This window comes from Pelodiscus sinensis, unplaced genomic scaffold (assembly GCF_049634645.1).
Source record: "Pelodiscus sinensis isolate JC-2024 unplaced genomic scaffold, ASM4963464v1 ctg155, whole genome shotgun sequence".
In the NCBI taxonomy this organism is placed as follows: domain Eukaryota; kingdom Metazoa; phylum Chordata; order Testudines; family Trionychidae; genus Pelodiscus; species Pelodiscus sinensis.
This window is the reverse complement of record NW_027465812.1, coordinates 89146-102530: the sequence shown is the minus strand read 5'-3', so window position 1 is coordinate 102530 and position 13385 is coordinate 89146. Positions and strand designations below refer to the sequence as shown.

At 50.8% G+C, this 13385-nt stretch overlaps 1 protein-coding gene across 1 annotated transcript; it reads right to left on the bottom strand.

Moving 5' to 3' along the window:
- Nucleotides 1-8757: 8757 nt before the first annotated feature.
- On the bottom strand, nucleotides 8758-11622 carry LOC142823435 (uncharacterized). Its single transcript, XM_075914483.1, has one exon. The coding sequence runs from the start codon at nucleotides 11219-11221 to the stop codon at nucleotides 8759-8761; it is 2463 nt and encodes an 820-aa protein (XP_075770598.1). The 5' UTR covers nucleotides 11222-11622; the 3' UTR covers nucleotide 8758.
- Nucleotides 11623-13385: the final 1763 nt, after the last annotated feature.

The following is a 13385-nucleotide window of genomic DNA, read 5'->3' as shown; positions in this document are numbered from 1 at the left end:
GGCTGCTGCTACACTTTAAAGGCGAAAGTGCTGTGGGGAGCACGGGGCCAGTGGGGCAGTCCCGCTGGCCCCATGCTTCCCATGGCATTTCAGAGCAGCAGCACCACATGGAGTCCGGGGTCCCCGCTGACCCAAAGCTCCATGTAGTGCTGCCGCTTTGAAACGTCGCAGGGAGCCCGGCATCAGGCTGCACGCAGCGTTTCAAAACAGCATCGCCACATGGAGCCTGCGGTCAGGTGCGGACTCCCATGCTGACCCTGGGCTCCATGCAGCGCTGACACTTTGAAATGCCACATGCAGCCTGGGGACACCCCAGCTGGCCCTGGGCTGCACATGGTGTTTCGAAGTGGCAGCACCGTGTGGAGCCCGGGGTCTGGATCCACGCTCCACACGGCACTGCTGATTTGATGTACCTCCTCCTCTTCCCCCCCTTGCTGCCTCTTTCTGATAGAGGCAGCAAAGGGGGTGGGGGAGCAACTAGTTCACATCCGTAGTGCTGGACCCTCAGAGCCAGGGGTGGCTCCAGTACTAGAGACCGTGATGACGCCAGAGGCGCCAGTGCCGGGTGAGTAGGTGAGGTCACCGGTGCCTGTGTTGATGATGGTTGCAGTGCCAAATGTCTGTCCAGCGATGCCTAGGCGCAGGACTCCTCGCAGCGCTCCGCTGAGTGTGGCGAAGATGTCAGCTCTACTGAGTCCTGAGCCATGTCCAAGGTGTCTGGCGTGGAAGGTTGTCAGACACCCTTCACGAGTGTGTCCTGCAAGTCCGAACAGCCGGCCCGTGCTGAGCTCAGTTGGCACCTAATCAGTGCCGGAGCCCCCAAGTGCATCGGCAAAGATTTAGCCAAGTGTCCTACTTGCAGATGCACCCTGTGCTCATGCCAGGACGGAGCTCTGCCTCTGCAGGCCTTCTTCCATTTCTGCAGCACCAGTGATTGAGCGGTACTGAGGTGCCCTACCGGGGCCCAGTGCCGCCGAAGGTCTCGGCAATGCTGATGGCTTGCTCACCAATCCTGGTGCGCTTCAAACCACTGGAGCTGAAGCCAGTGCCAGAGATTAGAGGGCTGACTGCATAATTAGGAGTTTAAGCCTGGAATCCCTCTCCCTTTGCTCATAGGCTTAAAAGCTCTGCAAATCTTGCAGCTATAGGTCAGGTGTCCTTCCCCAAGGCACTTCAAACAGGTGTCATGGGGATTGCTGTGGGGCATGGGTTTCAAGCACTGGGAACAAGGCTTGAAGCAATGTGGTCCAGGCATCTCCCCGGGGGCGGGGTGGGGAGAACCATCATGGCAGACTTCCGCTAACACTAAAACTACTACACTAACTACAACCTATTGAAATGAAAACTATTTACAGGTGAACCGCTAAGGACACACTTGCAAGCACAAGCAAGAACCATTCCAAGGGCTGTCTGGGTGGTGAGGAGGAACTGAGGAGTAGATTACAGTTGAAAATGACTGCAATAAAGACCAAAAACATGGTTAGGATGATGATACAGCCCTGTTTGACTCCTGTTTGTTTTTTGAAAGGTTCACTCCAGGAGCCAGTGCTGCTCAGAACAGTCGCTTTCATGTGCTCTTGAAGCAACTTTAGGACGCTGATGTATTTATCAGGCCATCCAATCCTTGAGAGTACAGTCCAACAGGCACAATTCACTGTGTCAAAGGCTTTAGTTAGGTCAATAAGAGCCGTGTGAAGTAGTCAGTTTTGCTCCCAACACTTCTCTTGTAGTTGCCGTGCAAGGAAGATCATATCTGCAATTCTGTGAAATGGTTGGAAGCTACTCTGTGACTCTGGTAAAGTTTCTTCAGACAGGGGCAGAAGACAGGTTGCAAGGACTCAGGCCAAAACTTTGGCTGCAATGGCAAGGAGAGAGATACCACGACAGGGGATAAAGTGGACTGTGGAAACTTTTTAAAGAGAGTAACAATCAAGGCATCCCTCATTTCACTGGGTATCTCCTTTATCCAGATTTTAAGGATAAGCAGGCAAAGCTCCTGAATTAACAACGGCGGACCAACTGGCTCCAATGTGCCTCAATTTCTTCCTGAAACACTAATGGAAACTTTTCTTCTAAGACTGCTTGGAAGTGGTCATGCTTAATGGAGTCCTTCAGATCTTGAACCTTTAACTTGCATCTGACCTACTTCTTTTGCAGCCTCCGCTGGGGGCCATCTTAATGTTCATTGTGAATGAAATGAGGCGACGATCGGTCCAGCAGTCATCAGCACTTGTCACTGCTCTTTTGAGAAGTACGTCACAGCAATCTCGAGCATGAACTACGATATAGTCGAGACCATGTCAGAGCTTTGAACGCGGGTGTCTCCACGATGTTCTGAACTTGCCCTTTTGCCAAAAGAGGGTGTTTGTGATGCTAAGCTCATGGTCAGTACACTTGATCAGGAGCAGGATTCCATTTGAGTTGCTTTTGCCAACTCCTCCTCCTGATTGTTCCTTTCCACAGGTCTGAGTCTCTTCCAACACGTGCATTGAAATTCCCCAGAAAAATCTTATCTTCTTTAGGGGTCTCCGATAAAACGGTTTCCAGCTGAGAGTAGAACATAAGAACGGCCGTACTGGGTCAGACCAAAGGTCCATCTAGCCCAGTTTCCTGTCTGCCGACAGTGGCCAGCACCAGGTGCCCCAGAGAGGGTGGACCGAAGACAATGATCAAGCGATTTGTCTCCTGCCATCCCTCTCCAGCCTCTGACAGACAGAGGCCAAGGACACCATTTTATCCCCTGGCTAATAGCCTTTTATGGACCTAACCTCCATAAAATTATCTAGCTTCTCTTTAAACTCTATTCTAGTCCTAGCCTTCACAGCCTCCTCTGGCAAGGAGTTCCACAGGTTGACTACACGCTGTGTGAAGAACTTTCTTTTATTAGTTTTAAACCTGCTACCCATTAATTTCATTTGGTGTCCTCTAGTTCTTCTATTTAGGGAACTAATAAATAACTTTTCTTTATTCGCTCTCTCCACACCACTCATGATTTTATAGACCTCTATCATATCCCCCCTCAGTCTCCTCTTTTCTAAACTGAAAAGTCCCAGTCTCTTTAACCTCTCCTCATATGGGACCCATTCCAAACCCCTAATCATTTTAGTTGCCCTTTTCTGAACCCTTTCCAAGGCCAAAATATCTTTTTTGAGGTGAGGAAACCACATCTGTACACAGTATTCAAGATGTGGGCGTACCATAGTTTTATACAGGGGCAGTAAGATATTCTGGGTCTTATTTTCTATCCCTTTCCTAATAATTCCTAGCATCCTATTTGCCTTTTTGACCGCCGCTGCACACTGTGTGGAAGTTTTCAGAGAACTGTCCACGGTAACACCAAGATCTCTTTCCTGATTTATCGTAGCCAAATTAGCCCCCATCATACTGTACGTGTAGTTGGGGTTATTTATCCCAATGTGCATTACTTTACACCAGTGGTCTCCAATCTTTTTACACCCAAGATCACTTTTTAAATGACAGACCAAGGCAAGATCTACCGCCCGGCCCTTCCTTGAAGCCCTGCCCTCTCTATTTTCCCCCTTTCCATCACTTGCTATCCCCAATCCTTATACTGCTGCTTTAAAAAAAAAATCTTCTGTAGGAAGAGGTTTTTCTAACATTTGGCCTGTCTAGACTGGACCAAATGTCAGAAAAAAAAACCCTTCTTTTGGAAGCCACCTTATTCCTTGTGGAAAGAGGAATATAGGGGTGACCAAAAGCACCTGTTTGCTCTTCCACTAAAAACGTGGAAGAACAAACGCAACCCTGGATGCAGAAGAGTTTTTCTGGGATATCTCCAGAATCCTGAAAAACTCCTACAGTCTAGCCGGACCCCCGCTGGGTTGAGACAGGATGTGTAGGCTCTGGGGTGGGAATGAGGGATTTGGGTGTGGGAAGGGGTGAGAGGTGCAAGCTCTGGGAGGAAATCTGGATGCAGGAGGAGGAGAAGGGGACACTGGCTCGGGGAGGGGGCTCCAGGCTGGGCAGTGTTGGGATACTAGGCAAGGGTATCATGGGGTATAACAGCTGGAGCTAGACACAGCCTCACTGGGCTGAGCGCAGGGCAGCCGGGCTGGAGGGAAGAGAAGTGGCTGCCCAGCCAGCGGACCATGGCACTCAGCCAGGATGCACCAAACTCCACGTGGGCAGGCACAGAGGAGAAGCCGCCAATCAGCTGGAGCGCGGGGCAGCCTCTTTCAGCTGAAAGCCACAGTCAGCTTGTCTGGGGTGTTTCAGCTCTCCAGACCTCCCAGCTCCCACTATTCCTCGCAGCTACTCACCTGTGTTGTTGCTCGGTGAGTAGCTGCTCCTCAAATGAGGAAATCTAATGTAAATGTACTGTGCATGTGCGCAGTTCAGAGAGGGCTCAAGAGCTACTCTTAGAGCCTCAACATCTACCGGTAGTTCGCGATCTACTGGTTGGCGACCACGGCTTTACACTTATCCACATTAAATTTCATTTGCCATTTTGTTGCCCAATCACTCAGTTTGGTGAGATCTTTTTGGAGTCCCTCACAGTCTGCTTCTGTCTTGACTATCCTAAACAGTTTGGTATCGTCTGCAAACTTTACCACCTCACTGCTTACCCCTTTCTCCAGATCATTTATGAATAAGTTGAAAAGGATTGGTCCCAGGACTGACCCTTGGGGGACACCACTAGTTACCCCTCTCCAATCTGAAAATTTACCATTTATTCCTACCCTTTGTTTCCTGTCTTTTAACCAGTTCTCAATCCAAGAAAGGACCTTCCCTCTTATCCCATGGCCATGTAATTTACACAAGAGCCTTTGGTGAGGGACCTTGTCAAAGGCTTTCTGAAAATCTAAGTATACTACATCTACTGGATCCCCCTTGTCCGCATGTTTGTTAACCCCGTCAAAGAACTCTAACAGATTAGTAAAACAGGATTTCCCTTTATAGAAACCATGTTGACATTTGTTCAACAAATTATGTTCTTCTACATGCTTCACAATTTTATTCTTTACTATTGTTTTGAATAATTTGCCCGGTAATGAAGTTAGACTTACCGGTCTGTAATTGCCAGGATCGCCTCTAGAGCCCTTTTTAAATATTGGTGTCACGTTGGCTACCTTCCAGTCATTAGGTACAGAAGCTGATTTAAAGGATAGGTTACAAACCACAGATAATAGCTCAGCAATTTCCCATTTGAGTTCTTTTAGAACCCTTGGATGAATGCCATCCAGTCCCGGAGATTTGTTAACATTAAGTTTTTCTATTTGTTCTGAAACCTCCTCTAATGACACTTCAATCCGGGACAGTTCCTCAGATTCATCACCCACAAAGGACGGTGCAGATTCAGGAATCTCCCCAACGTCCTCAGCCGTGAAGATTGAAGCAAAGAAAGAAAAGGTTACTCACCTTGTGCAGTAACTTCTGTTCTTCGAGATGTGTGTCCCCGTGGGTGCTCCACTACAGGTGTCGGGCTCGTCCCGGCGCCGCAAACCGGAAACTTCTTCGTAGCAGTAGCCCCCTCCGGAGGACCGCGCGTGCGCAGTGTGTCCCGCGGCGTTCGCGCCTTTTCTGCGTCGCGCGGTCCGACCCGCCAGTTCCTCCTAGCCGGAACATCTGCAAGATACAAGAGAGATCTCCGAAGCAGGGAGGAGGGCGGGTCGTGGAGCACCCACGGGGACACACATCTCGAAGAACAGAAGTTACTGCACAAGGTGAGTAACCTTTTCTTCTTCTTCGAGTGATGTCCCCGTGGGTGCTCCACTACAGGTGAGTATGAAGCAGTCACCCTCGCACTGATTGTGCTTCGGATTTACTTGTGCACGGACGAAAGGACTGCTTGAGCGACTGCTGTGTCAGCGACCTTGAGACGGTCAAGGGCATAGTGTCTAGCGAAGGTGGATGCGGACGACCATGTCGCTGCCCTGCATATGTCTGTAAGAGATACATTTTTCATAAAAGCCGTGGAGGCAGCCATACTTCTGGTTGAATGCGCTGTTAGCGAACAGGGCAGAGATTTCCCCCTGAGAGTGTAGCAACGGGTGATGCAGTTAACTATATGTTTGGAAATACGTTGGGACGACAGCTGATGACCTTTAGAGCGATCAGCGAGTGATAATAGCAAACGCGGAGACTTCCGGAATGGACGTGTTCTGTCAAGGTAAAATGCCAATGCCCTTCTAATGTCCAGAGTGTGCCAGCGGGCTTCCTCCGGTGTAGCATGTGGTTTGGGGTAGAAAGTAGGGAAGATTATAGGTTCATTGACATGAAAGGACGAGTTGACTTTTGGCAAGAAGGATGGGTGACATCTCAGTGAGACTCCCTGCTGAGTGAACATCGTGTATGGCGGGTCCGCTGAGAGTGCTGCAAGCTCTGAAACTCGCCGAGCTGAGGCTATTGCCAGGAGAAAGGTAACCTTTATCGTGAGAATTTGTAACTCACAAGTCGCAAGTGGTTCAAATGGTGGGCGGGTAAGGGTGTCCAGTACAAGGCCAAGGTCCCATGGCTGCGGGATAGGCTTGTGTGGTGGACAAATATTGGAAATTCCCTTGAGAAATTTCTTCGTAAGTGGATGAGAGAAAACGGAAAAGCTCTCTATGGGAGCGTGAAAAGCCGAAATAGCTGCCAAGTGTACTTTTAGCGAAGCAGCGGCCAATCCTTGGGAGTGTAAATGCAGGACGTAGTCCAGAATACGCTGGATCTGCACATTTAGGGGGTTAATGGCTTGTGGCCGGCACCAGGCTGAGAAGCGACGCCACTTATAGATGTACGATCGTTGGGTGCTGTGTCGTCTGCTTTGCACGAGTACATCCATGACTGCTTGGGAGCAGGTTAACTCTAGGCCCTGGAGCCAGTTAGGAGCCAAGCTGTCAGGTGCAAGCGGTCGACATCCGGGTGGAGAAAGTTGCCGTTTTGTTGTGAGATCAAGTTGTTGATCCTTGGAAGACGTTGAGGTCTGGACACCGACATCTGCATGAGTTGCGTGAGCCAAGTCTGGCGCGGCCAGAAGGGAGCCACGAGGATTACTGTCGCCGAGTCTGATAGTATTTTCTGTATTACCCGCGGTATCAGCGGGATTGGGGGAAAAGCGTAGAGGAGATGGTACGCCCCCCAATTGAGAAGGAAGGCATCCCCCAAGGATTGGTTGTCTATCCCCGCTCTCGAACAGTAAGAGCGGCACTTCCTGTTGTCGCGAGTGGCAAAGAGGTCGATCTCTGGGTAACCCCATGCCCGAAACAGATCGAGGGCTACAGAGTGAAGGAGCTCCCATTCGTGTTGGGAGTGGAATGATCTGCTGAGCGTGTCCGCAATTATATTGGTTTTGCCGGGGAGATAGGAAGCTACGAGCGCGATCCTGTGGCGGATCGCCCAGTTCCACAGGCGCACTGCTTCCGCACACAAAGTCCTGGACCGGGCCCTGCCTTGCCGGTTGATGTAGTAAACCGTGCATATGTTGTCGGTAAGGACTTGTATGGTGGTCCCCTGTATATGTTGGACAAAGTGGCGGCATGCGTTGAAGACTGCCCTGAGCTCCAGGAAGTTTATATGGAGTAGGGATTCCTGATGGGACCACAGTCCCTGAATCCGGTAGTGCAACATATGCGCCCCCCAGCCTATTAGCGACGCGTCCGTGGTCAATTGAATGGATGGGGGCTGGATCCGGAATGGAACGCCTGCTAGAGTATTGGCAGGTAGAGTCCACCAAACGAGCGATTTCCTGACTCGGGCAGGGATGGTTATGAAAGTGTTGATATTGGTAATGCCCGGTTTGTAGGCTATGAGGAGCCAATGTTGCAGACATCGCATGCGGAGGCGAGCATGGGCTATGACGTATGTGGTAGAGGCCATGTGGCCCAATAGTTTCAGGCAGGTAAGGTAAGGGACCTTCGGGGCTGTGAGCAAGACGTTCGATAGGTCTCGAATGGTGTCGGCTCTGTCCGTAGGCAGATACGCCATAGCAGTGGTAGAGTCTAGTCTGGCCCCAATGAACACGATGGACTGGGCCGGAGTTAGAGTAGATTTTGGCAGATTGATAATTAGGCCAAGGGTCTCGAAGATGCCTTTTGTAGTGGCAACTGCCATCTCGGCTTGTTCTCTCGAAGGTGCTGAGAGGAGGTAGTCGTCGAGATAAGGGAAGATGGTGATCCCCGCTCGACGGAGGTATGCCGCTATGACTGCCATGGTCTTTGAAAATACTCTCGGAGCTACGGATAGGCCGAAGGGAAGTACCGCATATTGGTAGTGGTCGTCTCCGACGGTGAATCGCAGAAACCTCCTGTGAGCTGGATGGATAGGAATGTGGAAGTATGCGTCCTGCAGGTCGAGAGACGCGAACCAATCCCCCTTTTGTAGTGTTGGAATGATGGAACCCAGAGTAACCATCTTGAATCTGTATCTTCGCAGGTAGCGGTTGAGACCGCGAAGGTCTAGTATCGGCCTCCATCCCCCCGACTTTTTCTCTGTGAGGAAGTATCGGGAATAGAACCCCCTGCGATGGAATTCGGGAGGAACTATTTCCACCGCACCTATGGTAAGTAGGTGTACTACTTCCTGTCGTAACAGATTTTCGTGGGAGGGGTCCCTGAAAAGGGGTGGGGAGGGAGGGTTGGTGGGAGGCAAGGTGGAGAACGGAATGGTGAGTCCTGAGGTTACAATCTCCCTGACCCAGCGGTCTGTGGTGATGGCAAACCAACGAAGGGAGTATGGATACAGACGGCGGTTGAAGAGTTTGGTTACTCTCGCGTTGGGTTCTAGTTGAGGGATGGCTCGCAGACTCTCGATCAGTATGTCAAACTTGCTGTCTAGATTGTTGCTGGTTGTTGGCCTTGTTAGGTTGCTGGCGGCGACGTTGGGGGCGCTGCCTCTGTCTATGCTGGTCGTATGGCCTAAATCGTTGGTTGGTATAGTAGGAAGCCGAAGAAGGAGGCGGCCTCTGCCTGTTATATGGCCAGGCTCTCCTGCGCCTGAAGGGCGGGGTGTACATCCCTAGAGTTCTTAACGTATTTCTAGAGTCTTTTCCTGAGTGGAACACTTGGTCTGTGTTTTGAGCGAACAGGGATGCTCGGTCAAATGGGAGGTCCTCCACCTTAGGGTGTAGATCCTTTGGCACGGAAGCCAGGTGGAGCCAAGAGTCTCGTCGCATGACGATGGACGTCGCGGTAGTGCGGGAGGCCGAGTCCGCGATATCGAGGGATATCTGGAGCGCATTACGGGCCACTGTGTACCCCTCTTGTACTATGGCCTTCAGTACCTCCCTTTGGGAATGTGGGAGATGCTGTATGAGCGGCACTAACTTCGAATAGTTGTCGAAGTCGTGGTTGGCAAGATGGGCAGAGTAGTTTGCCATCCTCAATGTGGCCGTAGCAGATGAATAGACCTTTCTGCCTAGCAAATCCAAGCGTTTGGCCTCTTTGTCCGCGATAGAATTTCTCGCCTGCGCGGATCTCGCCTTTTGCTGTGCTGCGTCAACCACGATAGAGTTTGGAACAGGATGGGTAAAGAGAAACTCTGCATCCTTGGCGTCGATAAAATATTTCCTGTCCGTGCGTTTGTTGGTAGGAGGCATAGACGCCGGAGTTTGCCAGATGTCATTGGCTACCTCCAATATCGCGGCATCGAAAGGAAGAGCTAGCTTGGATTTACTAGAATGTTGTAAATTTCTGAGCAGCGGATGGTGTTTTGGAGGCGCCCCCGAGGTGCGTAAGTTTTGTGAATCCGCTACCCGTGTAAAAAGCTCATGGAACTGCTTATAATCATCTGCTAGAGGGGGTTCGTCGTTAAACACCGCATCATCAGGAGAAGAGGAAGCGACATCTGTCGGGGAGGCCACTGACTGGTGTTCCGCCACTGGTGACTGAGTGGTATCGTCCTGTGGGACCGAAGTCGTGGACGCATCTCCCGTAGGCGCTGGTGGGCGTTGAGCCGGTGGAATAGAGCCTTGGGTCGTTGGCGAATATATTTGCTGTCGGCTCGGAGACAAGGGTGAGCGCCTCGATATTGATCGTGAACGCTCCGAATGCGGTGAGCGGTGACGAGACGCACGATGAGAGTATTGTGGAGAATAGGACAGAGTGCTCCTATGACGATAATAGCGGGAGCGGGTAGGTGATCGAGGGGAACGAGAGCGGTACGAGTAACGGTACGGCGATCTGGAGTAGTATGATCGGTGATAGTGAGGCGGTGTGATGGACCTTCTCGGGGATCTATAGTAGCGGCGTGCAGGAGAGTACTCGTGATAGTGGCTCCGCCGTCTTTGAGGTGAAATCGAAGGTCCAGGCGAGAAGGCTGCCCTGTCCGAACCTGGAGAAGGGGTACGAGGGTGGTGTGTTTTCCTCTGTGCCTTCGTCGGTACCGCTCTAGAAGTATGGGGGACCGGGCTATCTGGGATCGAGATAAGTGAGGCCCCATCCGAGATTTCCCCTGGAAGGCATGGTGATTGAGGCGCAGGAGGCGAGGAAGGCGGAAGCACTTCTTGTCCCGACACCTGAGGGTGTAAGGTCGTCGGATCCGGTGCCGAAATGGGAGACTGAGACGGCTGCTCCACTTCCAGCGATCGGTCGGTGCGGTGCGGTGCCGACGCGCCCTGAGGATGAGGAGTGGCTGCGTCGCTAGGCTTTGGATGGGATCTGGGTGCCGAGTGTTTCCTCGGTGCCGTGTCCGGTGCCTTAGGTTGTTGCGGCTTAGGCTTCGGTGCCTGTTTAGGCTTCGGTGCCGGGCCGGCCACCGGTGCCGTCTTATTCGGGGCACGGTCATGCGCCGACGGTGCCGATTGCCTCGGTGCCGAGGACCGCACCGAATCCGGCTGCGGTGCCGCTCGGAGGCTCGGTGCCGCTGATGATGGTGCCGACTCCGGACGGGTTGGCGGGGCCGATGCCACAGAGAGTGCGGGGCTCGGCGCCGATGTGCTACGGGCTTTGGAAGGCTTTTCCATCGCCTGTGGGTGGCCCGACGCGGCTCTCGAGTCTGCCGCACTTAGGCTCCTGGACGAAGCGGAGGCCTTTTCTTTGGTCTTGTGCGTACCCTCGGTCTCTCGCTCTGTTGACGTCGGCGGCTGAAGAGCCTTGTTGAAGAGGAGCATTTTAAGGCGCATCTCTCTGTCACGCCTCGTGCGCGCCGTTAGCTTGGCGCAATGGCCACACTTCTGAGGGATATGGCCCTCCCCTAGGCAGCGAATGCAGCGGGAGTGGCCATCCGACACCGGCATAGCCTCGCCGCATGATGCGCACTTCTTGAACCCGGGAGAACCGGGCATGGTTCGCTGTGCGGGTGTAACCCCCGGGATTAAAACAGGGGGTTGAAGTAACAGGGTTTTTTTTTTTTTTTTTTTTTTTTTTTAACAATTAACCAATCTAACTAACTAACGATATAACACTGACTAACACTACGTTGGGAAGGGGCTAACTGGGAAAACAACTGAACATATATCTGATTTTTTTGACTAAACGATTTCTCCTCAGGAGAGGAGCGTGTTCCAGATCCGTCTGCGGCCGTGGACGGTTAGGAGGAACTGGCGGGTCGGACCGCGCGACGCAGAAAAGGCGCGAACGCCGCGGGACACACTGCGCACGCGCGGTCCTCCGGAGGGGGCTACTGCTACGAAGAAGTTTCCGGTTTGCGGCGCCGGGACGAGCCCGACACCTGTAGTGGAGCACCCACGGGGACATCACTCGAAGAAGAATCATTTAGCTTCTCTGCAATAGCTTTATCGTCCTTGATTGCTCCTTTTATAGCTCGATTATCTAGGGGATCCACAGGTTTTTTTAGCAGGTTTCCTGCTTCTAGTGTACTTAAACATTTTGTTATTTCTTTTTGAGATTTTGATTAGCTGTTTCTCAAAATCTTTTTTTGCTTTTCTGATTACATTTTTACACTTGATTTGACAGTGTTTATGTTCTTTTCTATTTATCTCACTAGGATTGGACTTCCACTTCTTAAAAGATACCTTTTTGTCCCTCACTGCTTCTTTTACATGGTGGTTAAGCCACGGTGACTCTTTTTTAGGTCTCTTGCTATGTTTTTTAATTTGGGGTATACATTTAAGTTGGGCCTCTATTATGGTGTCTTTAAAAAGTTTCCATGCAGCTTTCAGGGATTTGGCTCTAGTCATTGTGCCTTTTAATTTCTGTTTAACAAACCTCATTTTTGTGTAATTCCCCTTTTTGAAATTAAATGCCAGGGTGCTGGACTGCTGAGGTGTTCTTCCCACCACAGGAATGTTGAATGTTATTATATTATGGTCACTATTCCCAAGCGGTCCTGTAACGGTTATATCCTGGACCTGATCCTGCGCTCCACTCAGGACTAAATCGAGAATTGCCTCTCCCCTTGTGGGTTCCTGCACCAGCTGCTCCAAGAAGCAGTCATTTAAGTCATTGAGAAATTTTCTCTCTGCTTGTCTTCCTGAGGTGACATGTATCCAGTCAATATGGGGGTAATTAAAATCCCCCATTATTAGAGTTCTTTATTTTGGTAGCCTCTCTAATCTCCCTCAGCATTTCAATGTCAGTATCCCTGTCCTGGTCAGGTGGTCGGTAATATATCCCTACTGCTAATTTCTTATTATTGGAGCATGGAATTACTATCGATAGCGATTCTATTGAACATGTTGATTCACTTAATATTTTTATTTCATTTGATTCTACATTATCTTTCACATACAGCGCCACTCCGCCACCCACCCGGCCTGCTCTATCCTTTCAATATATTTTATATCCCGGTATGATTGTGTCCCACAGATTTTCCTCATTCCACCACGTTTCAGTGATGCCTATTATGTCAATCTCATCCTTTAATACGAGGTACTCTAGTTCACCCATCCTATTAGTCAGACTCCTAGCACTTGTGTACAAGCACTTTAAAAATTTGCCACTGCTTCTTTGTCTGCCCTTCCCGGATGCATTGGATTCCTTTGAATGCAGTTGTTTGTCTGCTCTGGCCCATGGTTTGCCCTCTCCCCTCCTCTCTTTCTGACTGCAGCTTAGAGAATCTCTATCAATGGCTTCTCCTCTAAGAGAAGTCTCCCTCCGATTGACATGCATCTCCACACCAATCGGCTTTCCCCCATCTCTTAGTTTAAAAACTGCTCTACAGCCTTTTTAATGTTTAGTGCCAGCAGTCTGGTTCCACCCTGGTTTAGGTGGAGCCCATCCTTCCTGCATAGGCTCCCCCTCTCCCAAAAGTGTCCCCAGTTCCTAATAAATCTAAACCCCTCTTCCCTACACCATCGTCTCATCCACGCATTGAGACTCTGAAGCTCTGCCTGCCAACCTGGCCCTGCGCGTGGAACTGGAAGCATTTCTGAGAATGCCACCATAGAGGTCCTGGATTTCAGTCCCTTTCCTAGCAACCTAAATTTGGCCTCCAGGACTTCTCTCCTACCCTTCCCTACGTCATTGGTACCTACATGTACCACGACC

What these genes read in the sequence shown, in the direction of transcription:
- LOC142823435 (XM_075914483.1), bottom strand. Translation starts at nt 11,221, where the DNA reads ATGCCCGGTTCTCCCGGGTTCAAGAAGTGCGCATCATGCGGCGAGGCT.